This window comes from Saccoglossus kowalevskii, chromosome 1 (assembly GCF_978046115.1).
Source record: "Saccoglossus kowalevskii chromosome 1, keSacKowa6.1, whole genome shotgun sequence".
NCBI classification, from domain to species: Eukaryota; Metazoa; Hemichordata; class Enteropneusta; family Harrimaniidae; genus Saccoglossus; species Saccoglossus kowalevskii.
Genome location: NC_140641.1, coordinates 30446954 through 30474813, shown reverse-complemented (window position 1 = coordinate 30474813; position 27860 = coordinate 30446954). Strand labels below are relative to the sequence as shown.

The following is a 27860-nucleotide window of genomic DNA, read 5'->3' as shown; positions in this document are numbered from 1 at the left end:
CGAGAAAACCGCACAGAGACTGCTGATATATGTCGACAAAAACATTTCCATATGTCGTACTTACGGCATCGTCATTCGGTCTTCGATTCTATGTGTCCTCTTATATTATCAAATATAAGCAGGTTCTTATACTAACAAAATTCATACACATACATGGTTCTTATTTTTTGTAATAATAATAATTATTAATAATTGGTCGTGTTAGATGACTACTTCTTGAAGCTATTCGTATCATCATAATTAATAATGAAATATGATATTTCCTTATTATTATCTAAAGAAGGTTCTTATACTACCGAAATTCATACACATACAAAGGTTCTTACTTTTTGTAATAATAATTATTAATAGTTGGCGGTGTTAGATGATTACTTCTTGAAGCTATTCGTGTCATAATTAATAATAATAATAACAATGAAATATGATATTTCCTTATTATTATCTAAAGAAGGTTCTTATACTACCGACATTTATACACGATATAAGGGTTATTTTTAGTAATAATAATGAATAATAATTGGTGTTATATGACTACTTCATCATAATTAATTATCAAATAGTGTATTTCATCATTATTATCAGGGGATGGTTATTAGTTATATTTGTAAATAATGCTTATATAATGTCGATTTTCTCGAGCTATTCAACAAGGCCATTAATCACTTAAGTCCCTGTATGTTATTTTTATTTTGAGAATTTTACACCTCTTTTCCACACTTTGCACTCTATTTTCACACTTTGCACTACTTTTCCACAACTATGCACTTTAGTTTCACACTTTGCAACACTTTTCCTTAACTTTGCCCCTCAGATTCGCACTTTGCACCACTTTTCCACTACTTTGCACTCTATTTTCACACTTTGGCCTCTTTTCACAGAAAGTGTGAATAAAGTGTTTCGAAATAGCTTGATGTACAGGGAACTATCTTTGTGATTAATACGGTAATACATTATCCTATCAAACAAATATATTGCCAACACACATTTTTATTGTGCGATATATGTTATATATTGCTACTATAAGGATACAATTTAATTCAATTGTCTGTTTGATTTACATGGGCATGGTGCTAAATTGAAATTGAAGCATCACATTTATATTATGGAGAGGAGTCTATGATTAATTACAGTTATGTTCAGCCCAGAACTGTAAGGAATGTCATAACTATGAATAATTTAACATTTTCTTTTCAGTGATTGTTGTATGAACTTATAGGCGGTTTGTTTAAGGAATGGTAATCACTAGCTCATGGAATTTTGCATTTTTCTAATTATGTTAACAAGTTTGTTTTTTGCTGTTACAGTTCCTGAAATTAAATGAGAAAGAAAACATGTTTAAATTTTTAGTTTGTCTAGCATGAAAGAAGAGATTGCTTGTACAGTGGCGGCTCTGATAAATAGGAAACATAGCACATTGTGGGCCAGGGCCGCCACAAAATCATACTGAAACACAGCGACTTACATACAGAACAATAACAATTTCTATAATTTATATTACAAGACCCATTTATATAGCATGAATTGGCTAAATGTATCTGATTTCCAGGCAGCATTTAATGATTGTAAGGTACTTACAGATTTGCATAAAATAAAGTCTTGAAATATGAGGCCATAATCACAAGTCAACAGTTTAAGCAGTTTTATTAATAATAACAATTAACATTGGTACATGATGAATGCTCTTACAAAAGGGTAATGAGTACCAAAGGGTGTAATCCAGTTATTGCAGAGGTATTGTACATTGCAGCAACACAATATGATGAGTTTATCATGGCTAGTTTTTATCTACAATAAATTAGTATTATGAGATCTGACCACCAGAACAATCCATTAATATGTTACTGTTATGAAGTCACAATGTTTCCAAGCACCAATGGCTTGTAATCATGCTTACTGATGGCTTTTAATTAACATTAGAATATATATATTCAAATATTCAAAGTAAACATTCAGTTGACTTGATTTAATAGTGTTATAACATTAAACAGCAGCAAATAACTCCCAAAAACTGAAATTTCATGATCTAAATCATTTCATGTGAAAATTATAAAAAAATACATTATATTATGCAATATAAAATGTAGTAATTTCAATTTGTCCGAATACAATAATTATGACTCAAGTGAAATCATCATGTTCGCATACATGTAATTAATTTCCAAACATAGTGTAACTATTACAACCTTGCCCATTCAAGAATAGATATTGCAGTGCGCAGTCCCTGTCAGCCATTTTTGACATAATCACAAAATCATTACACCTGTAACAGACTAAGTATACAAGATTTGAAGAGAATTGATCAAGGTATGCCTGAGATACAGCTTTGAATGCATTCCCCGTTTTTGACTTAATAATGAATACAACATTAGGAAGAATACAAACTAGACTGTTTATCTGGCTGTGATAAAAATCAAATACATGCTATGGTATTTATATTCTAAAAATAATCTTGTGTAACTTTAATATTACTATATTACTACTATTTAATATGTACTACATCAAGGGCCCTCATACAAATAAAAACATGAACTGCAAACACTTTCCAAAATAATATTTAGCAATATATCTAATGATATTTAATGAAAACAACATATGGGGTTACTGCATATAAACAAACATTACGTGACCTAAATGTTTTCTGTACGGACTTGTTGAGAGAAGATTTGTGCACAAACATACAAAGCCACACCATCATACTGTACTAGTAGATTATCAATTTCTTCACTCTGGAATTAGATTGCTCTACCACTTGGCTATTCAAATGGCACCATTCTGAATACTCATCTAGATTGTATGCCCTGGAGCAACCTGCAAATAAAAAAAAATGGATTCATTTTTATTGATAATATTTCACAGCAAAGAAACTGTTGATATTTATACTACTGGTACTGAAGAATAAGCTGGAAAAAACGATTAATCTTACCATTCATGTTACTATTTATTACTTACCAGTGTGATTCTTCCAATGAAGATGATCAACATAAAATCTAGTCTTCTGAATGAAACATAGATCTCTATTCAAGAAGTATGTATACAAATTGCAAGCATTGTCATAAATGACAACAGAAGGTGCTGTAATGATAAAATATACATGTTTATAGTAATAACAAGTCATGTCATGACACAGTCTCTGGTATTCAATAGTATACAACTTATATTTCTACTGAGAATCTATAAAATACTGGCTAAAATTTAATATATACATTCCAAGGGACTGAAGATGTGAAAAAAGCCGAAACATAATTCTATACATTGATTTATGTTATTCATATCACACCTCAATGTAAGCCCTCTATGATACAACTAATTAAATTGTGACTGACTGACTGACACATTTTTGTGACAAAAGTATAAGTGCACAATATGGATGCAGTCTAGAAGGTACATTACCATAGAATAACTTTTCTACTACATTTGATAAGCTTGTTAGAAGGCTAATATTTCAAACGAAGAACCAACCAAACATGAGACACTTAATATTCCCTGCAAAAGTGCATTCTACATTGAAGAAAAAGAACCATGGTTAATAAAACATACCCATGCGGAGGGGTGGGGCTCCAATTAATAAATCAATATTACTAAGAAATATATATATATCTGCATATGCTGATTTAATATACTTTTGCTATATAATACAGATGTGGCAACATTGAATCTGGCAAAGTTAAACCGGTCAGAAGAAAGAGGAAAATGAATGTGTCCAGCAAATCTATTTTAAACAATATGCATGTTTCTAGAATTGAGTCAATGACATATTATATAAAATGTAAGTATAGATACATGTATATACAAAAAAACAAAAACAAATGACCAATATCTGATTAGGTAAAATAAAAGTTAATAATAGAATAAACTAGCAAATAAAATTTATTACCTTTATATGTTGCAGTAACAAATGGTGGCAGAGCATCAATTTGTCTATCTACAATAATCAGAATTAAAAGATGATTTAATACAAAAGCAGGTCTATTTGTGTAACATTGTAGTTTTATGAGCACAATTACAATATAATGTCCAAAAACTTTGAACTTAATAATTCTAAGCATGTGTGAGAAAAGGCTAGATATGGTTGGATACACACTCACGCACACCAAGGTCAATTCATAAGTCCTCATTTTTAGACTTTGTTCGAACAGGGAATAATAATTAGTAAAAGCAAATCACTTTCAGTTCCCTTTGTTTGTGGTTATAGTCCATCATTCCAAATACATTGTACTGAAGACTGCAGGCAAATACTGTTTTGCGGTCTTTAAGTTTCAATATAAGTTGGCATTGCAGGAGTGATTTCTTCACTGCATATAGGTTCAGGTGAAGATTCTGGTCTGACTCAATAACATCACTGTCTGTTCCAGATTTTGCACCATGTACAAAAGACTAAAAATCAACATAGAATTTATTCTATGACATAAATACATAATATTATAACAATATTTATTTTAAAAAGGGCAATAACTTAGCAAACTCAATTTTCATACAATAATGGCTATCATATTAGCTCTATTATTAGAAGCGCAACTCTAATAGAGGTGAACCTCTACTAAATCATTAAATTATTTCTTATTTTCACCATAAAAATGTAAATGTATAAGATACGGGTCAAACATTGACAAAAATATTTGATAGAATATTGTAAAACCAAAAAATAATTTATAATGTGTATTACCACTAAAAATGTTGTTATTCATGCATGAATATATATTAAAATACAACTAAAAGCCATCGAATCACTATATTCAAGAAGAAAATACTGTGCACATTTCAGCTTATCAGGACTAGAAAGATTTTCCTAAAGTTGTTAGATCTACTACGGTTTGCTGGCAATACAATTTTGAGACAGAAAATTGACAAAATTCACATCTACCTGGTTGCATGGTCGTTTTGCCCTAACTATTCTTGGCAAGTGACTGACATATTCTGCTTCGTCATGAATCTGAAGTTTTGATCTAGAACATTAAACCAGATCACGCCATGCTCTTTTCATATTTCTGTAAGAAAGAAAGATTATATTTATATGGATTCGATCATGGATAACGGCACCTTGAAAGTTGTATCAATGCATCAAGAACCATTTCAAAAAAGTAAACACACCAAAGGGCAGACAGTGACCTTCAGTTAGCAATCATATGAAGAGGTCTCTTTCAATAACAAGGCTTTAAATTGAATTAATAATCATATAATTCCAAGAACCTTATATTGTGTGCCCCCCTGTTTTGCCAAAGTAATAAACTTTATTTTTCATGTACCTATCTGTGTTTGTGTCATAAATGGTACTTTAAGAACCTTTTTATTAAAATATGAAATATGACAATAATATTATTAATATTTTAGAACGCATATGGAACTATTAAATTTATATGTGGGGTTACAACACTAAAATATGATTTAAATTGAATTAATGAGCATATAATTCTAAGAACCTTATATTTGGGACAATATATGGTAACTTAAGAACCTTGGTATTAAAATATGAAATATGACAGTAATATTATTAATATTATAGATTGTGTATATGGAACTATTAATTTGATATGTGGGATCACAAAACTAAAATAATATTTAAATTGAATTAATAAGCATAGAATTCCAAGAACCTTATATTTGGTACAATATATGGTACTTTAAGAACCTTGATATTAAAATATGAAATATGACAGTAATATTATTAATATTATAGATTGTATATGGAACTATTAATTTGATATGTGGGGTTACAAAACTAAAATATGATTTAAATTGAATTAATAAGCATAGAATGCCAAGAACCTTATATTTGGTACAATATAAGGTACCTTAAGAACCTTGATATTAAAATATAAAATATGACAGTAATATTATTGATATTATAGATTGTATATGGAACTATTAATTTGATATGTGGGGTTACAAAACTAAAATATTATTTAAATTGAATTAATCAGCATAGAATTCCAAGAACCTTATATTTGATACAATATATGGTACCTTAAGAACCTTCATTTTGAAATATGAAATATGACAGTAATATTATTAATATTACAGATTGTATATGGAACTATTAAATTGATATGTGGGGTTACAAAACTAAAATATGATTTAAATTGAATTAATAAGCATATAATTTCAAGAACCTTATATTTGGTACAATATAAGGTACCTTAAGAACCTTCATATTAAAATATGAAATATGACAATAATATTATTACCATTATAGACTGTATATAGAACTACGAAATTGATATGAGGAGTTACAAAACTAAAATATTATTTAAATTGAATTAATCAGCATAGAATTCCAAGAACCTGAAATTTGGTACAATATATGGTACTTTAAGAACCTTGATATTAAAATATGAAATACGACAGTAATATTATAAATATTATAGATTGTGTATATGGAACTATTAATTTGATATGTGGGATCACAAAACTAAAATAATATTTAAATTGAATTAATAAGCATAGAATTCCAAGAACCTTATATTTGGTACAATATATGGTACTTTAAGAACCTTGATATTAAAATATGAAATATGACAGTAATATTATTAATATTATAGATTGTATATGGAACTATTAATTTGATATGTGGGGTTACAAAACTAAAATATGATTTAAATTGAATTAATAAGCATAGAATTCCAAGAACCTTATATTTGGTACAATATATGGTACTTTAAGAACCTTGATATTAAAATATGAAATATGACAGTAATATTATTGATATTATAGATTGTATATGGAACTATTAAATTGATATGTGGGGTTACAAAACTAAAATAATATTTAAATTGAATTAATAAGCATAGAATTCCAAGAACCTTATATTTGGTACAATATATGGTACTTTAAGAACCTTGATATTAAAATATGAAATATGACAGTAATATTATTAATATTATAGATTGTATATGGAACTATTAATTTGATATGTGGGGTTACAAAACTAAAATATGTTTTAAATTGAATTAATAAGCATAGAATTCCAAGAACCTTATATTTGGTACAATATATGGTACCTTAAGAACCTTCATTTTGAAATATGATAGTAATATTATTAATATTATAGATTGTAGATGGAACTATTATATTGATATGTGGGGTTACAAAACAAAAATATTATTTAAATTGAATTAATGAGCACAGAATTCCAAGAACCTTATATTTGTGACAATATATGGCACCTTAAGAACCTTGGTATTAAAATATGAAATATGACAATAATATTATTGATATTATAGATTTTATATGGAACTATTAAATTGATATGTGGGGTTACAAAACTAAAATATTATTTAAATTGAATTAATAAGCATAGAATTCCAAGAACCTTATATTTGGTACAATATATGGTACCTTAAGAACCTTCATTTTGAAATATGAAATATGACAGTAATATTATTAATATTATAGATTGTATATGGAACTATTAAATTGATATGTGGGGTTACAAAACAAAAATATTATTTAAATTGAATTAATGAGCACAGAATTCCAAGAACCTTATATTTGGGACAATATATGGTACCTTAAGAACCTTGATATTAAAATATGAAATATGACAGTAATATTATTGATATTATAGATTGTATATGGAACTATTAATTTGATATGTGGGGTTACAAAACTAAAATATTATTTAAATTGAATTAATGAGCACAGAATTCCAAGAACCTTATATTTGGGACAATATATGGTAACTTAAGAACCTTGGTATTAAAATACGAAATATGACAGTAATATTATTAATATTATAGATTGTATATGGAACTATTAAATTGATATGTGGGGTTACAAAACTAAAATATGATTTAAATTGAATTAATAAGCATAGAATTCCAAGAACCTTATATTTGATACAATATATGGTACTTTAAGAACCTTGATATTAAAATATGAAATTAGAGAATAATATTATTAATATTATAGATTGTATATAGATCTACGGAGTTGATATATGATCTTATGAGTAAATATGAATCAATACCAGGCTTTTGATCGCGGAAACATAGAACCTTGATGCGTCAAGAACCTTTTGAAGAAAAAACACCAAAGGGCAGTCAGTGACCTTTAGTTGGCAATCATATAAAGAGATATTTCTCTAATGAACGTGATTTACCTGCTGGATTTAGTCAGATATTCATCAAAACCTAAATAGCGATGGTAAAAATCACATTACATTGCACTATTTTCATTCTCGCTACGATTCTGGTACGAAAACAGTGAAGTGAGCATGCGTGAGGTGAATTTTGAGCGTGCTAGGCAGCCAGTTCGTAGTGTCAGCCAATCAGAGCGAGGTTCTTATATGCGGTTCTTACCCGTATTCCGGTAAAAATTATACCTCCTATTCTTGATTGCCTAGAAAACGAACGATTCATCGTACTGCCTTATGGTGGCGCTGCTCATATTGAAATTACTCAATTACCACGCGACGAAGCAGATTATCCCACTGTCAGCTGGCGTACATGTGAAAATATCAAATTTTCAAGGTTTTGTCGAGCATATCGCGAGAGGGATTTATTCATCTAGTGCAACGTAACGACAGAGCGTATTCACCAGAAGTTCACAGTTTTGATTTTCGACTAGACGCTTCGGGCTTGCATGCAAGTCCAGATTTCCGTTCCTAACTTCAATTTAGTCTGTTTTGGGTTGTCTTTAAACTATTAGCCATTGTAATTGGATTAATTTGTATCTGTAATTTGTTGTTGTTGTTGTAATCTTTAACCTCCTTCAGTAGGTTGTTATGAGTTAATAAATTGTTAGTTATTAGATTACCCATACTGCAGTGCGCGTACTAACTGCAGTAGAAATCGTGTGCTGTGAACTATTAGTAATGTGAGCATATATGAACCGGTTGCCGTCAAAAAGCGTTATTTTTAAACAAAGAATTAGCATATACATTGAAAAACAGTATACAAAACAGTCAGGATTTTTGTCTCAATTTGTTTTTAAACCTTGTTTTTTTAAATGCATATATACAGTCATATACTTTAGATATTTCAAAGATTTATGATACAGTTTACCAATAAAAAGATAAAATCTAATGACATGAAATAACTAACAGGTGCATTGGTTATCCATGGTCAATATAAAACAATTTTGACCACGATGGACTCCAAAATGGTTCATCATGCTTTAATATACAGCGTTAGAAGTCTACTCCACTTTGCAAATTTGTGAAACGCACCTTCCAGAGCAAGCTAAAAACATGTGTAATTATGTTATTTTTTTAATAAGAATGATATATTAAAATTATATATCCTGTCTTTGCCATTACACACATTTCATTGGAGGCTATTATCTCTTAGTCTGTGAAATAAAATAATATTGCCAATTTTCTTTATTAACTGATTTACGTGCTGGTACATTTATTTGTGATAGGTAAATATTGGTCAAGGTCAAATAAGTCGGCAAATAACAAATTATTGAACATAATTGGAAAAGTTAGTAAAGTTGAAGTCCCCAAACTCTTTAAAGATGCCAGATAGACAAAAACACGTATTTTTAAATATTGTAATCTGATATTGCGTGTTGAGAACAAATTGGATTATGATTAGATCATTCTAATTATACATACCAAAACGTGCATTAGACAATGTCATTATTTCATCAAATATAAAAATGACACGTATTCATTCATATTGAATAGATAAATTACACGTCACAAATTATTAGATACGGTTGGAAAAGTTAGAAAATTTGAGTGTCTCCAAGCTCCAATGCTTGATGGACAATGAAAAAACACGCATCTTTATTATTATCGTTTGATACGACGTGTTGGGAACCACACTCGATTATCGAAGGTGATTGTTATTGTACGTGCCAAAACAAACAGCGCAGATGAGCGTTGGAGAATGTCATTCTTTCATCAAAAATAACATCATGTTCTCATCCATACGCAATTACCATATTCACATCAATAATATGAATGCAGAAAATGACATGGATGGAAACCCATGGATTCACTTACTTAATAAATATTGATTTTGCGAAAAGCATATAATTTTTCAGCCTATGTACCGGTATTGAGCTGCTTTATCATAAATACTATTAGATACATGTAATAAGTGGTTGATGCGCCACCAATAGGTCGAATGTAGTTATGATGTTGACCTTTGACCTTTGACCTTAAGTACAATCATGACGAACGTTGCACGCCTATTACGAGTATGGTCGCCACTGTTGGCTAAAAACAGAAATATTGTACAAGTCAGACCATTAGAGACACATATGAGGTTGTTAAGCACTGACATCCAACAACAACAGCAAGATCTGTTGGTGAAGTACATTGATGCTGGCGAAGAGAGCGGCGAAGATATGGGACAGATTGTGGTGTTTGCCATGAACAGACCACACGTTAAAAATGCACTTGGCGTAAATTTAGTTAAAATGTTGGTTGAATCTCTCGAAAAAGTTAAATACGACAAAAGCGTTCGCACTCTTATCGTGAGTAGCAACGTCCCGGGAATTTTCTGCGCAGGCGGAGACCTCAAGGAGAGAAAAGCAATGCCTGTGAATGATGTTGGCCCTCTGGTGACCAGAGGAAGAAAGATTGTTGGAGAGTTTGAAAATCTTCCTATGCCAGTCATAGCCGCATTGGATGGAGGAGCATACGGTGGTGGTCTGGAAATAGCTCTTGCTTGCGATTTTAGAATTGCTTCTACGACCGCAAAAATGGCTCTGACTGAAACTAAACTGGGGATCATCCCAGGTGGCGGAGGCACTCAGCGTCTTCCTCGAACTATTGGGAAGGGTCTTGCCAAGGAAATGATATTTACTGGAAAGGCAGTGGACGGAAACCAAGCAGAGAAAATGGGTCTTGTGAATTATGCTGTTGAACAGAATAAAGATGGAACAGCTGCTTATATCAAGGCTATAAAACTAGCAAAAGAAATTTGTGCCAATGGACCGATTGGTGTAAAAATGGCCAAAATTGCGATCAACAAGGGAACAGAGGTTGATCTTCAGACAGGTCTTGCTATAGAAGAAGCATGCTATGCTCAGGTTATTCCAACTAAAGATAGAATGATTGCACTGAAAGCCTTTTCCGAGAAGAGACGACCCATATTCACTGGTGAATGATAAGAACTGTTAAAATCAACACTTTCTAATTCACTTCTCACTAGGAGTTTTGTTGGAAGTGAGAAACAATGCCAGGCAGAAACCTGTGGACATTATAAATGTTTTGTAAATATACGGTAATATTTTTATGAATTCAAAATGGCTGTTGGACTTCCAGTCGATCAATCTACCAATGGTGTTGTGATATCATAGCAAGTATAAATTAATATTAAAGGGCGGTGGTCGTCGCGCCACGTATACGTGAGATATGGCTCTCATATATGAGAGAAGACCCATATCCAATGAGTACAAACTAAGAGGTTACCAAGCTTTAATTTGGTATTCTTTTTGGTGATTGAAAGGTCTGGTCGAAACTTGTACTTGTGATTTCATTAGAAAATCGCATTGGATTGTGGGAGAATCAATGTTTATCAATATAAATGATGGCCATACATGGTGTAGCGACCATCATAAATATTAATGAGTTAGTTCAAAGTCATCTCATCAGAAAACATTTTAGATTGGATTGAATACTGTAAAACATGTTGAAAAAGCGACATACTATTTTAGAGAATTGTGGTAAAATGACGTAATAGCGAAATGTTGATTTAGCGAATCTCTCTTTGTTGATTTCCTGTTTTCAGAATACTTGTCTGTCGCCTGCCAAAAAAAATGCGCAGTTATCACCTTATAAAAACAAAGATAAACTGTCAAGTGTAATAAGGAAGCACTCCAGATTATTATGTTTTTTGTGGAGAAAAAGACGTTGTTTGGCTGCCATTTTGAATTTATAATGAAGTCATTAGCAACATCTTAAATTAGCTAATTAGTTCTCTTGCTAAAAAGACATGTTTTACAGTAATTGGGTAGTTGCAGACACTACGTCACATTCATATACAATTAAAGGCATGTGTGCACAGTATGGGTATAGATAATGTTAAACTTTTGAGCCAATCACAATAACATATTTAAATATGAATGAAAACTGAGGGCCGATATTTACAAATATTTATAAATGCACTTTACAAACAAGGTACAATATTGTCACTCTGTATAATTTTGGCCTAATTAATTATTCTCTGTATTTTCTATAATGTTGATATTGCTATATTTTAAGCAGCTGGTTCACAGAAATAATAAAATCAATTTCAAGTAAAGAATGTTTTTATGAAAATTTATAAAATATTTATATAACATGATAAGAAAGATTCTTTAATATGCTTTCATTGGCTATGGACCCATTACCATGAGTCTTTGCAGATTTCATTTATTGATTAGCTAGCCAATTTACTGCTCACATTTGTAAATATGTTATATATATCTGTATGTATATTTTATATCACTACAGTACATGTGTGTAGTACAACATATTCTTTTGTTTCCATGAACCCATTTGATTACTGATTGAATATTGTATCATATTTTGGGCAAACTATATTAGTGAAATAATGTGCTGGATAAAAAAAACTGCAATTTACACAAAAAATAGTTTGAAAGGAATTGATTATTGAAATGTTATAATCCTCAAGAATTGCTAGGAATTGATTCTGTCATAACAATTGTAAATCCAATAAATGAAATAAATGAGAAATGTATCATACATGCCAAAGACAAAACAAACGTGGTGGTCTGCAGGTGCTGGTTTGAACATCACTATCATTTTTCCGGGGTAGTCAAAATATATTCAAAAAACAAACTCAAAGGTGAGTATAATCAGGGTATATAGTAAAATACTCCAATTATGTTTTATCATGGTTTATTTGAAATAACTGTACCCAGGCCACTGACAGCAGTTGGCTTGTTTCTGGTAATATTAAAATCTTGTACGCATCTGAGAGATTGTATGTCATGTTTTTAAATGTTACCACTTCATTATGAAAACTGTAGAGCATGTCTAAATGTACCGACTGCTGAAATATATATTCAGTGTTGAATAAATGAATATATCAGGTAGTTTTGTACCAATTTCATTTCCATCGATTATGTAACAAATCAATGAACAAAATCACGAACTCTGGTTCCATTTCATCGCTTTCTGGCGAATAGCGCACTCTATCGACAAACATGTTTAAATCTTTTTATGGTATAGTATAGAATACCGCCCCCTCTAGACTGTAACGATATTTATATCTTTTTAAAAATTCACAACAACTTTTTTTCACCTGTTACCAGAACTCACAACTCAACAAACTTCTGTCAGTTACTAAGTATTCCCTATTTGTTTTCCGACTTACGATTTCCGTTTCGTTAGCAGTTTTAATTTCTACCGTCTGTTTTGCCTGTATGTTTTGATTTTTCTATTTTAGGCTATCCCTTTCACGGGTGTCAACAAAGACCCTACATTCCTGGCATATCTTGGAGTGGCGTCAGCTGGCTCTCACCTGTCAATGTCTCCATGGCTTTCACTAATATGTTCAATAAGTTTTAAATCTTGCTAGATACAGTGTACCGATTTCTAAAAGTGAAAAAATGTGAACTTGTCAAGACAACGACACAGGAGTGATTTTCACGGACTGCGCTTAAATGTTGTCCCCGAGGGACCGGCCACAATAGAAACAAACCAACGTAATAATCACGTTTACCCTTCCAGAATGCGTGGCTTAAACAATAACGCTTAGACCGTGACATGGAGGAAATACCGGCGGACAAGTTCAAGTTTGAACTCGTCAAATCTTCAGCTTGGTAAATAATCCGACCTCTCTGTATTCGGTTTTGCCGGAAAATGTCGACAATTTGAAATCTATAAATTAGTTTATTTTTTTCTGTTAACAGTATAACTATTTATAACGCGAGCAGTTTATGTGATATGGAGTCGCAATACATTAGGAAACACAAGGTGACATTAAAATAACAAGCATTTTTTTTCATATTTAAATAGTTTTAACAATTCAAATATTAAACATTCTTGCACACATGCGACCATACACGTGTTTGCGCATGGTTTGTGCGTCAGAGAAATTAGGACTTTTACTTCTGGACCAAAATTGTAATTTGTTTTTTTTTTCTTTTTGCTAGACAGTTTTGAAAACGAGGTTATGCTTATAGATTCATGAAATTTCATAGTGGAGAAAAAGTCGACAGTAAAAACGGTTTAGGCAATTGAGAGGGTGGGGTGATTAGGTAAATTATGGACGTAAAAAGACTATTGTTGCATACCGAGCGCTGATTGGCTACTTATTGACAATCTGGTGGATATTTAGATAAACTGTCCAATCGAATTGTACCTTTGAAACACAATCCATGGTAAGCTGCCTACCTTTGCTGTTTCGTTCACCTTACACCCACCGTAAATTTTGATAAACTCCGAATTTGTTTTATGTTTTATTGCCAGTTAGTTATTGAATTGATTGTTCAGTTTAATAAAATATTTTTTTTATAGATACAGCTATTTCCTCCCAAAATAGAAAGATGTGTGTCACGATTAAGTGGAACCATTCTTATTCCCGGCGGGAGTAACGCACACAGTACAAGAGCGAATTACCATTTGTCACGAATGAATAATAAAATTAGCATTACAGTGCTGGGAACGCGATCAAATCTAATCTGTGGTACAAATGGTTCTCTGTTTTGAGTCTGTTTTTAGACAATTTTGGACCGGTTCCTGATGTTCCCGCCGCCCAGAGGCTGCGATTGCTGTTCTGTCTGAAGGATTACATACTTGTCTACCGTGTATTTAGCTGGTTGGCTGGGGAAAAAATACAGGATACTGGGTTATTTCACGAGAGGTCAACACATTTTGGAAGCCGAGTGATCGCGTAGTAAACTGATTTCTTGTGTATATTTTTGGACATAAAGCAATGGCGAACACGAACTGCATGTGGATCTGTGGGCTTCTTATAGCTTGTTTAATTAGCCTTGTCGACAAAACGTTGGCAGCATCGGGAAAAACAGGCTGCCAGGACGTAGAAGACGCTTACACCACAAAAGGATTTGATGGTAAAGTCGTTCCAACGAGCGCAATCTCGGGTAAGACTTCAGTTATGTGTAAGGATAATTGTAAACACGCTATTGTGTGTAGATGTTTCTTCACGTTGGATTTCGTTTTTTTTTTTAATTCTGGGTGTTTCAAGTTAACACTCTCGGACAGAATTACCATTTCATGAACTAAAATAAATGTCTTTACGATTTAACATTATAAAATTCGACGACCGGGTCGTGGGAGTTTCGGTGAGATCAGGTCGAAAGCCCTCCACGACCGTTTCCCCTACATATGCAATTAGTCTGCATACATCTATCACGGCAGTTGTAGGTTAGGTTTGTCACACTAAATGTTCCCTGTACGTTGTCAGAGGTTTTATCTGGTCACCCTCCCAACAAAACAGTCGTGTTGCGCAGTAAAACGATAAACGTCTCTCGAATTTACGATCTGATTATGTTTGAATCGACGGTAATGTAGCAGGGCAGGCAGGGACGTTGACGTTTTTACCCTTGAAACGATTTTGTAGGAAGATTGCCATTGTCCCCACACAAAACCAATCGTTTCAATAAAAAAATTACCGCATACCGATTTATACGCGTTGTTCTTCTTCAAATGTGAGAGCTTACAAGCATTAAGTAAGTCCGAACGTGATTGTGGTGTAACTCCGCGTTTCGGTGAGGGATTGATCAATGACAACGATGCCTTCGACTTCATCATTTATACGCCAACTCATTCATCAAGTTTATATTTCGATGCCGTAGAAATGGTATACACTTACAGTATGAAAGCCGTAAATCGGGCTCTCCTTGCGTGTGAATGCCATTCTAACGAGGAAACTCCCTAATAAGCCCACCTGCATGACTTGACCCATGTGGTCCCACAAGAGATTTGGTTTCCATACATCATTGTAAATCCGCCAGGTGCTGGATGTGCAAATTATCTTGTCTCCTTGGCAACACTGTCATACCTTACATTATGTTATTAAGTTGCATTCCCTTTTATCATCAAAAAAAAAAATCTTTAAAAATTGTGTTCAGACTGTTTACTAGTATTACAAGGTAGGTGATTATTACCTAAATCATTGTTGAATTAATTATGCAAATGAGAGTGTAGGTGTGGGAAACTTTCTCAATAGAGAAATTATGTGTTGTTTTAGGTATCCAATTAACACTACTTTATTGTATGGCCCCTATTTCCCTAATTTTAATGGATTTCTTTTGTTAATTCCAACAAAAACTCTTGCATTTCTTCCATACTGAGTGTGACTCATTCTTTAAAACACAGGGGGGATGTAGTCATCCCTTCACAAGGCCAGGCAAATTGGATAACTGAAGATTCAAGAATACTCCACCATCAAGGAATTCTATGTTGTTGAGAGAAGCACTTGCACTTTTTGAAACTAAATCATTTAAATGCCCAAGTCAAATGTTATCGCTTTTTTGCAAAGTAAATTTGAGCATGAAGCTTAGCTCCATGATTTGAGTAAAGTGCTCCTGATTTTTTGTAAAAACCATTTTGATCAAAACGTGTAGCCAATGGGAAATCATTTGGGTCATAATTAACCAACATTTTTCAGAAAAATAGATAAAAATTTGTCAAATGTTTCACCAAAATTATGGTGAAAAAAATTGTCCATTAGGGTAAATAGTTAGAAGCTAAATTATCGGTGGCGGTATGTTAGGGTCCCAATCCCAACTTCACTAACTTACCTGTGATCTGTAACCGGGATGATAATATAAGAAAATTACTTTTATTATTTTAGTACATAAACACACATACCCCTGAGTGTCAGATCAAAATTTAGTATCTGGTTATTAAAAAATATTATAAAAATGATTTACTACTTCCATGAGATATACTTTTAAAAAAAAAATGTCAGCCATTTTATAAAATATGAGTCATCCATGCTGGGTTCAATGCTTGACTGCATGAAAAACTGAGAAGCTATACACTTGGGAAATAAATAAAATAGGAACATGTAGTTAGTAGAGATCGTGATAAAAAAACCTTGAGAAATCTAAAAAAAAAACAATTTGTAGTAAATTTGAAAAAAATAGAGCATTTAGATATCAGTTGCGTGGGAGCTGAAATTTACATACATATACATTTGTATTGATAATAATTACGTGTTATAAAATAAGTATAATATTTATCATAATCTTAGTTTTAGTAAGCATCCATTGAAAATAATCCAACATATATAATTGTAATAATATAAATGTTGAATTTTAATTTTTTGTAATAAGATTATAGGTATCAAAAGTAGATATCATTTTCAGTTCTGCTGTGATTGAAAATTCCTACTAACATAGGAAACTCAAAAGGGTAAGCTGTGAATTCCTAGGATCACACCTTGCTATTGTGAGACACTTGTCTGTGTTGATTGTATCCAATCAGTGGTCCTTGCATCTTAAATTATAATTGCATCCAATAAAAGTCCTAGATTGTTATATTTTGAACAGGTACAAAAATATTATACAATTGCAAGTTTGTAAAACAACAAAAATTCATTGACCTAATTAATCTTTGATTAATACTGAGATGGTTGCTTCCCGAAGTTTGTACACTGTCTTACATATTTGACAGGAAGTGATTATTACTACATTGATGGCATATTTGGGGACAACTCATACTGTAAATGTGAACTGAACATTACCGTAGGTGTGAGTGTGTCATGAAATTGTGTTTGGATCTGTCGTTGATCTTTCAACAATGAGTTCAGTGGGCAATACATAAGATAGATAATACCAATTCAAAATTTGATTACAAGTAAATTTGATTTGGCTTATTCATTGAATGTGTCGTCATTTTTAAGTATAATTGCCATCCTTTTTAATATAAGATAATTATATTCACAATTTGTCGTGCTGCTTTGGGTCGGGTGCCTCAGCATCTGTCCTGAGCTACTTCATCTAGGATGTTAGTATATTGTGTTTACATCTTATATGATGCTTTAGTTTTGAAGTGATCTATTAATTTAGTTAAAAAAAAATTTGGCTCAATCTTCGAAATCAGAAATTTATTTACTCGTAGAGCACGTATTCTAGACGAGAGTTTTTTTTATTCGGTAACAAAACAAGAAAATAAAACATTCATTTATTTGTTGCCGAAATTAGCAACTTATTTCATCTCCTTTATTGCATTGTTGGAATCAGGTGATGACTCACAAAACCATTTGTTTTCATCCAACTCTGTCATTCATTAAGTTTTCCGGTTGCCTTCCTTCTGTCATTTTGGCTATGGATCTGTACATGGAGATTTTCAATGGGTATGCCCATTTGCAAGTACTTCTAAATGGAGCCCTTTGAAAGGGCTATGTAAGTCGTAACCAAAAGAGGTCAAGACATTCAGAGCCTTATCCTTGTGTGTAACAAAGTTACTACAAGTACAAATTTGAAATGCACTTACACATAGAAATGTGAAAAGAACTGTGTGCAGTTGAAAGCCATACTATGAAATTATTGTCTAGAAAACCTTTTCTACATATAGAATTAACAACAGAAGTCTGAGTGAGGCAACAATCGGCGGCATTTTAATTGAGATTCAACCGCGAACGAATTGAGAAAGTGTGGAGGTCGCTTGTCAGTAAAGAAGGCCTGATCTTTGGGTGGGCCCACGTATTTCATCAGTGCTATTGTTCAAAAGCTGTTTGAAACAGCCGATGCAAGCCTTTGTACGTGAAAGCAGTTTTTACTTGAATGGCACCACAACAATCGAACTAGCTGATTATTCAGCATTCCACTTCGGCCTGAAACCATTGTGACCTTTGCACCCAACTTGTTAAAAAAAACAGGACATAATTGTGACAAATTTGTTGCAGTTTGGACTTTGCTACTGTGTTACTGCATTTATAAGTGTATGTTATGAAGCTATTACTAATAAAATAGTAGGTATCACTACCATTAAAATAGACTTGGTGAGAATCTTGTGTAGTAGGTACTAATGGAAACTGTGTAAACTGTGTGAGAATATAAAAGACTATACACACACAGCACATTCCCTCTCCACTGCAGTGGAAAATCCTAAGTAAAAAGATTGAAGTGTAGTCTGTGTAATTAACCAGTGAGGTTGACGTGCCAAGCCATGATTTTTAAAATCCACATTTTGGGGTTGGTAACTCTGACTGAAAAGGAAGGGCGATGTTTTCTGGCAGATTTTCAATACCACATCAACTAACTGATTACTGGAGATTGTCTAAAAAATGATAATTCGATGACAGATATTTTCCTGTGAGCAAGACCAATGTTCACTTTTAATTTCAGTTATCTTATTACATAACTACCTCAAATTAAAAAGAATCTCTGCATAATCTACTAGTTTTGTTATTTACTTTTTACTGACCGCTACTAGAGGAGTGTGTTCTCTTCACACTTACGCAAGTTAGATGCTTTAGAGGGAAGGTGACACTATTTCAAAGTAGCGGCTTAATAACAACGACAAACACATTCTTGAAGCCCTATCAACCACCGAATAATAATATCATGCTGTAGTGACTTCCTGTATAGAAGGAATAATGATCAATCCTGGTTTACAAGAATACTTATGAAATAAGATAAATTGTTTGAAAACTAATGTTCAATCTATTGTTTTGCTTTAATTATTCACCGCCTATTGTAGCTTATTTTATTGATGTGTGACCACTTGGTTAATTTGGTTATTGTTCATCTGCTATTGTGTTTTTCAGGCTGTGACCCCATGTGACCATATTTGGTCACAAAGCCATGCAAATGCTGATACTATTCGATTGTATAAAAAACATTTATAACAATTAGTTCTAAAATTACAACTCTTAGTCATTGCCCCTTTTAAATTATAATTTTTGCTAGACTTCCTCACCATTTCTGTCCAAAGTTTCATGTCTCTGGTATATATACAGTTATTTTTGCCAACATGGTGCATAATAATAGCCATACAAATGTCAAAAATCATTTCCAGTATTCATGTTATCACAAACTGAAAATTTGGATTTATTATCCATTTGGTTTATTTTATGGTTGGTTTTGTCAGGGTCGTACATGTTATTTCGAGGTTAACACAAATTTAATTGGAGTGCCTTGGGAATTATAATTTAATACTGATAGGCATGGCTAAGAGAGGAGAATATGGGGACCATTGGCAGCATAAATGTATGTTAATGTCAACACTATAAAATCTGACCTCTCTTTTCTCAAAATGTTTAACGGGGTCCATCTAGCCCGTTTTTTCAATAAATGGTATTTTCCCCTCCATAAACTGGTAACATAGCCATAAAAGTTTGAAAGAAAAGACAACTATGATTTGTAGTCTGGAATTTTGGTTTTAGAGGTCAGTGTACTATTACCATCACACTGGCTGTTGACTGGACATCAGTATCTTCCCTTCTATGATGTGCTTACAATACAGGAAGATATAAATAGTCATGTCCACTTAATTTGCATATTATAGTGTATCTGCCAATTGGTAAATGACTCTGAAATGAATTTCATCTATTCTTCCAAAAGTTCATATTCACATGTATTTGTCACATTATTCCATATACACACTGATGTTCATTCTTAAAAAGTCCAAAACACGCAGTCAATTTCATCGTCGACTGCGTAATATGATTGTTGAGTAACCAGATTGCCAACATTGTGAAATCAGGTCGTGCTGAGAGCAGTGCTACCGATATGTTGCTTTGAGATCCTCACAAATGAAATTTGAAGAAAAGCAAATTAGAAGTGAACCAAATTGAAACATTATATGTGCTGGGAATTGAGAAATCCTTTCTAATGCTGAGTAGTGTTCTCGGCAAAGGGAGTGCCATGATATATTAGATAAAAGTGCTGATTTACATAAAATAATTAGAAATAATGCTGTAAATGTCCCTTCAGGCTTTAAGTAATTATGTTTAGGGTAATACACAGATGTACGACTAAAACAGTAAAAAATGCATATGTATGTGCATTCAATTTGTGATCCATCTGATTCAAGATGGCGATCATTTTCGAGATAAAAAATCATTTGAATCAAGCATTTCTACCATTATGGAACTGATCTTGGTTCTGCATGAACAGAATTCCTCAAACTTGGTGCATACTTTATACATAATGATACCTTTATACACAGAGTGGATTGAAAGTGGCCGACTGGTGGCCATTGAGTTTCAATGAATACTTTCCCGGAGAGGTATTTCTGATATGCGCTTTAATATTTCTAATATTACTTAATATTATTATTTAATATGTGCTTTAACCAGTCATACTCAAATTTCACACATGCTTTATCACATGTAATTTTTTCACCTTCAAGATAGCCAAATGGCATCCATATTAAAGCTAAGAATTCATCAAATTGAATCATTTCACTGTTCTAAATTCTAATTTTAAACATAAGTTATACATCAGTCAAGTTCTGATTCAAAATGACTGACTGGTTTCAGTTTTGTTTTTTCAAAACATAATTCAAATAAATCATTTTTTCAAATATTCTTTTCTATGACTGCTTGGTTTTATTGTTGTCATTTCCAACTACATGTACTAGTAATAACAATTGCTTTTTTGTTTAAATATAATAATTTTTGCAGGTGAACATTTAAAGATATGCCCCCAAGGGTTTACTTGCTGTACAGAAGAAATGGAACGGCAACTGGCCGAAGTCAGCAGACAGGAATTTGAAGATACTATCTACCAATCAAGTCATTTTTTGAGGGAAACCTTTAAATCAAGACATCGGAAGTTTGACGGTAGGTGGTGACAATTGTCAAATTAGATCTTATTAATAAATTATGTGCGGACGTCCTGTGTTGGTGGGATGGGATAGGCACGTGTTGATACGTCCTGCAAGGCAGATTAGAAAAGAAAGGAAGGAAGGAAGGACATGGAGAATTCTTTATAATATTGCTGTGTCCACCGAGAAGCTTTTAAAAAACTTGGTTTTGTTTCCTACTCTACAATAGAATTCCTTTTATTTGGATGATTTGTATTGGGATGTGTTCCAACATGGGTCGGGGATTAGAATTGATATTTGCATTTGAATGCATCAGAGATTTGGCGATCCTTGAAGAAAGAACTATTCCTGCTGTTACTTAGTTAACCCCATACTTAGAGTTAGCAGATGTTTATGTTTGATATGACCCATGACCTTTAAAAGAAATGGCATCAGTCAATTAAGCTTGACTTTCCATAATGCCCTTCTTTCTTGGCACTGTGATGACCGAGATCTCCCCTCCCTGACAGATCTAGTTTTCTTTCTAAATCAATGCATTAGGAATCACTTATATTTGCATATATTAAAATCAATTTTAAATGTGTCAAAGCAGCTTAAATATATAACTCATTATCTTGAAGCGGCTCGTATTTTTGTTGTTGATATTAACGGATCAAATGTGATTGAGGAATGCAATCTGTCTTCATTGGTGATTTTGTTTTAAAAGATACAAGAAAGCGTTGTTGAGAAGCCCCATTGTTCTGAAAATAGCACTATTGTGTGGATCCATATGTGATTTATGGTAACTACTAAAATCACACCTGCTCGTCCAGTGTCAGTTTTAATGCAAGTATCGTACTTCGGTAACCTACTTCGCTGCTGTGTCAATGGCGTTACCTCATTTAAAACCGCCTCTCTCAAATCCTGCTATGCTTGGAACAATATGCGACTTCTTTTGTGTTTTCTTCGCCTGTTCTCCAGCATTCAATACTGTGTGAATCAAGATGGTTGCATTATTTCGTAATACCGTTGCTAGAGAAACCCATTTACCAAGCTTAAGGTAACCATATGTTGTTGCTAGGTGATGTTTACCACAGTTCATTGTCACATGCTCAGTGCTGAATACAGGAATGCTGCTAAAATCCTAGATAGACAGCTGACTCTGGCATATCAAGGCAATCACTCGCATTCTGAACCTGTTGTATATTTTGGATAGTGCTTAATCCTGTTTTTAGTCGGGATAAAAATGTTGTATATTTTGATAAGTGAAATGTGCATACTGGCAAACAGTACTGGATTATTAAAATAACACTGGTTCTGTGTTACATAATTTGATTGAGTATACATGCTGGCTGAACCTCTCCCTCCCTCTACATGATAGCAGTAGTCATTAGCCAAATGTGTCTCAATTTGTGCTGCCTTGCTGCACACTGAAAAGCTTCGGCAAAATGATTCGTCTCTTCAGATGCATTATCTTTATTTCCAACCGTAAGCTGTTGACCCTTCCCTCTTCTTTCTACTATAGCCCTTTGTCGGTGCACTTAGGCAACTTGGGGCCTCAATATCAAATTGAGACAGAAAAAAATTCCTCAAAACAGCTTGGTTCATTGGTTCCTTTGCTTTTGTTTGTGTGATTATAATATCAAAGACAATAACTGAAATATTCTTACTTTTTTCTCCTGTGTCGCATTCCTTTTGTCTGATGTCATGGTTAAAAATTCTACTTAATTTTTTAAACTATGCATGACAAATGTTCCCATCGATCCAATTTTCCTATTTTTGCCCTTTTCAAAAACAATCATTCAGTCAGTATTAAAAGAGGATCAAGCATTGGTTGGTTGTCTTTTTGTTGTAGTGTGACTCACTTCTCACTTCTATAAATCCTTTCCTAAAACTTTAAAAAGAAAGATTCCATTTCAGTGAGTTCACCTTGAGTTGTTATGATAGTGAACTTAAGATGACACAGCTGTTCCCCTTCATTTCAGAAAGCCAATGGCCTGCTGGGATAGAATATTTCTATTTTCATTCCCTATGGTACAAATTGAAATGTATATAATTTGATTGTTTTGGCTGGAATGCATTACAGACAGATGTGAATAAATTGAGGTTTCTTTTTTTAAGTAGAAATATTTTTCTTAAAATTAAACTTGTTATTTTTCTCTTATTTGTTTGCATTTATGTTTTACTGTATTAAAGACAATACTTAAGAAGCAACACTTATCAACATGGAAAGTGGCATTCCCAACATAGTTATATTTTCGTTAAAATTTCAAATCAAATTTCTGTATAATTTCAATGCAAAACAGATGCGTTTTATCGATTTTTTTTCGTATACTACTCCTAATTCGAGGTACAAGCGACCTGAATATGTTTTTAATATTTTATTCAACAAACGAAGCTTTGTAATTCTGAACACTGAAGCATTTTATTGAGTATAGTACGACTAATAAAAGCTCTGACAACTCCATTGCTGTATTGTAACTATGTTTCCCATTGACACAATAAAATCATGTTAATAGTGTGACTATCAGTAGCATGCCAATTTGTTGCTATCCAGTGCACAAAGCGATATTTGATGTAGATGAGGAAATAAGATAAAAAAGAGCAAACTTACTTGCCTCCCAGATGCTCCATAATCATGGCTGTAGTCTCAGGATGCTTCTTAATAATATTTGTATTGTATTAATATCCAAAAGAGGTATTAAAAAATTAATGGTTATCTACTTGTTAGCGAAATTTCAAGGCATGCTCCAGTGTGCTCTTCCTATCTGCCCTTCTAACATTTAATAATAATCAAATACAACTTATTGCATGTACCGGTGTCCATAGTAACATTGGAATCACCTTTTGATGGGTATGTGTCAGTAATTCCTGGCCAATATATTCCCAAAGAGCTTTTTTTACGTGTTAAACCTTGACATGTAATGTAGGTCTATCAAACTCTGTGACAACGTTTGACGACTTTAATATAAAACCTTGATAATTTATTTATTTTTGGCAATATCTGCCAAAATTGACAACTTGTTTCAGGGTCTGATCATCCTCGCACTTTCAAATTAAAATTGAGTTTTTTGGATTAAATCTGATTAAAGTATAAGAATGGGATCAAAGGATGATATGTTGTTATCTGATAAGCTGGTTGTCTGCTCTTCATGAAAAAAACAAAACAAAAACATTTTGACTCCATATCTCAATAGAAATAACCGCAGTTCTGACATTAACAATTTTGACAGTTTGGTATTCCCCTCAGACTTTTTAAATTGATTCACAAGCTTTTAGTAACAAAATGGCTGTCAACATATATTCAGACAGAGGCTCCATTATGGTGGACGTGTCTGATCGTTGGATACCACCTATCTGCCGCTGATGCCGCTGAATTAATAAATATTGATGATGCAATCATTAGATGGTTTCGCAATTATCTGATCATAAAATGTATGCTTGTTGCCATGGAAAATATATAATTTTGTGTTTCGTGGAATTGATAATCAAATATATTGATGTGCTCTGTAATGATTCATGCATCAAAAGCTAATACTTGTTTTTTCAATATCATGTTGTTGTTGAAAAGTCAATCTTAAGTTCATTGCAAATGTACCGTTAGATTAATTGCATGAATGACCTGGTGAATTTACATCTTTGATTGGATGAATGTTTGACCCGGTGTCATAATTTCATGTGTATGACACAAGCTCGCCAGAAACTATCATTAGCATAATTTTGAATTTCTGATTGCATCGAAATTATTTTTGGAGAAGCAAAAGTTTTTTGTCCCTCTTGGAGGTAACTTGGATGTTGCATCGTTATTTTTTATTGCAGTTTCACGCAACTGTCTGCAAAGCTCTGAAAGGTGTCACCGTTCACTGTGCCACATGTGTAACATTCTTGCTAACCCCATCCATGCTGCATAAAGTCATGGAAAATGTTCTGTTTCTATTTGTTTTTACTTAATCATTCAAAAAGTACTCCGTTAATTTTCCATTTGTATGGTATTAATTTGCATTCTTGAAAAACAATTACTAGTATTCTTATTACCATTGATAAGTAAGATTTTGTTACTGTTCTTCCAATTTAAGTATGATGAAAATTATTTTTGAATGATGTTTGAATTTTACACAGATTATCTTTGAATATGCTACTGTTTCGTAGTTTTAGCAAAGTTTAATGTTAACGTATCTCAGGTTCAGCGTTCCTTTCTTTGGAACCTCGGTAGTCCCCCCCCCATGTTGATGGCATTCAAGAATTCAAATTCACTACTCTAGTTGTTTAGAAAGGGTAGAATAGCGTTGAAGATAATAGTGTTTGTTGTTTACATTCCTTTGACTGGAACATACAAGTTGGAATCTAAAACTGAATGTTGGTACAGTGCCCACCCATTCACTATTACCACCAATGTAACTCTATCCACTTGCCATAACTGTGTAAGTGATTGAAGTCTACCAGTCTTTTTGTCACCAAACTGAATACATAAGAGTTGAAATATTTCACCAGTGTTGATTTGGTAGTCATATCCGTGGCTTCCATGCTTGAATGTCAGTAAAATAATCTGTCTAAAATCTCTCATATTCAAGGCATGGGTTTCTGTTAGTGGTTCTCCTTTACCTTGCGGTATCAGCTGGTACTGTGTGATCAGAGCTGTTTTATTCGTTCCCCGGGCTGTCTCGCCATCTCTTGTCAATTAAAAAGTGGGTCAGTGTGGGAGTTTTCCATAGTTCATTGCACCCCTGTCACATCCCTTTTGGTTTATAAATATGAACAATATTTTTACGCTAAAAATTTCTCGTTTTTGAAAGTTAAAGTATATGATGCAGAGATATTCTGATTACTCTTCACAGCAGAAAAAAAAATCTTTAAAATTTAAAAAAAATATTTATTCGCTGAACAAGTCTTATGCTGAAAGTGGAGATCTAACATTTTTCTTTAGAAATTTAAGTCTTGTAATATTTAGGTACTGTAAAATACTTCAGTGAAAATAAAATTCAGTGAATATACTTTTTCTTCTATATTTTACCATCAACTTGTGAAAAATCAGTGAAAATAAATTCCATATATAAAACACCCCAAAAGTCTTTTCAGCAAAAATTTATTCCAGCTAAAATAAAGTATTTTACAGTAGCTTTAATAGTGACTCTCTCAAACTGACCAATAAGATGCAGTTACCAGTAGAACTGTTTGCTAAATAAAAGATTTGTATTGTATGTGTAGAGCATAAAGTAATTGGGAGTTTATTCATATTATGCTGACTGCCACCAAAATAGCGCATTCATTATGTGCATCCTAAATTTACTGGATATTTGACCCAAGTAGAGTGCATGCTTGAAAAAATACCATATGCAATTGACTGTGATATTTATACACAGTGTAGCAGAAATATGTATTTCTGGCTGTATAATAAAATAGGCTGTATTTTCAAAAGGGCACAGACTCCGCCTCCAGAGGAATCAATCTGTGGCGGTGCAGCCTTTGATGTTTTTAGTGTCATTCCATGATAAATTGATGATTAATTGTTGACCACAGTTATACAAACATTGAAAAGAGGGAACAGTTTATTTTGAAAAGTGCCAGACCTGATTATGGTCCCCTAAATATGTGAGGTCAGTGTTGGGGGAAGTAGATGGTGCATTTAAGAGTGCCAAGAAGCCTCATGAAAATGTGAGTTATAAACATTACTTGAGCCATATCCGTTCAAGTCATTAGCGAGTATGTACTCCAGGCAAGCATGCAATCATCGGTTGATAGGCACTTTTTTGACCTTTCCATTATTTAAGATGCGGTTGATTGCTCCAAGTCTGTGGCTTTTAGTTTGATCTTGTGCGTATTCTGATTGCAAAAAACGTCAAATTTTGAATGACAACATGGATGTGTTGTAAAGTTATTGATGGTACAGGCTTTCTAGATGGTTTCTATGTTGAACATTTACAGCATATCCTGAATTGTTGGCATGTTTAGTTGGCTTTATCGCATGTTTGTGTCTTTGCAACACTGTATTGATACCAGAAACTGGTGAGTCAACAGTGAAATAATGTGGCAGGAATGTTGCCAGTCTGTCTTGGACAGTTCCTTTAATTCCAGCATTTCCTTTCTCAGTTTGTTGCTGGAGGAATCATGGGTGGAAAACTACCAAAGTGTTGAATACTAGAATTTTTGTGGTGAGTGATTCCAAGATGGTTGATCAGCACCGGAAATCCTGGTCTTTTCAACATTTCAGCACTTTGCTGGATAAACAGATGTGTTCATT

The 27860-nt window shown here is 32.9% G+C and overlaps 2 protein-coding genes and 1 pseudogene across 8 annotated transcripts in view; 2 read left to right on the top strand and 1 right to left on the bottom strand.

Annotated features, from left to right (window-relative positions):
- Positions 1 to 1624: 1624 nt before the first annotated feature.
- On the bottom strand, positions 1625 to 8199 carry LOC146750833 (uncharacterized). 7 transcript variants are annotated; one of them, XR_014929752.1, is made up of 7 exons: positions 8096 to 8199; positions 4862 to 4985; positions 4165 to 4374; positions 3875 to 3922; positions 3391 to 3498; positions 2950 to 3072; positions 2793 to 2808 (listed from the first exon to the last, which is right to left on the bottom strand). XR_014929752.1 is itself a non-coding variant. In XM_085500709.1 (5 exons), exons 3-5 carry the CDS (start codon positions 4113 to 4115, stop codon positions 2702 to 2704), a joined length of 471 nt encoding a protein of 156 aa, XP_085356835.1. In that variant the 5' UTR covers positions 4116 to 4374; positions 4862 to 4985; positions 8096 to 8199; the 3' UTR covers positions 1625 to 2701. The 7 variants fall into 7 exon arrangements, 3 of the variants coding, with proteins under 3 accessions (XP_085356835.1, XP_085356845.1, XP_085356841.1); XR_014929748.1 differs by having other exon boundaries at positions 3875 to 4374; XR_014929755.1 differs by lacking the exon at positions 4165 to 4374.
- A 1904-nt stretch (positions 8200 to 10103) lies between these two features.
- LOC102807162 (methylglutaconyl-CoA hydratase, mitochondrial pseudogene) lies at positions 10104 to 12990 on the top strand (annotated as a pseudogene).
- Positions 12991 to 14636: 1646 nt separating this feature from the next.
- Positions 14637 to 27860, top strand: part of LOC100329030 (glypican-6 proteoglycan) — a 51794-nt gene continuing 38570 nt past the window's right edge. Inside the window, exons 1-2 of the mRNA XM_085500702.1 lie at positions 14637 to 15003; positions 21501 to 21659. Of these exons, the coding sequence (XP_085356828.1) occupies positions 14835 to 15003; positions 21501 to 21659 (328 nt within the window). The 5' untranslated portion in view covers positions 14637 to 14834. The remainder of the gene's footprint in view (positions 15004 to 21500; positions 21660 to 27860) is intronic.

Coding starts and splice junctions, on each gene's coding strand:
- LOC146750833 (XM_085500715.1), bottom strand. CDS start 4,115: ATGAGGACTTATGAATTGACCTTGGTGTGCGTGAGTGTGTATCCAACC. Junction 3,073..3,874: donor TGTTACTGCAACATATAAAG/GTAATAAATTTT, acceptor TTATCATTACAG/CACCTTCTGTTGTCATTTAT. Junction 2,809..2,949: donor TCATTGGAAGAATCACACTG/GTAAGTAATAAA, acceptor TTTTATTTGCAG/GTTGCTCCAGGGCATACAAT.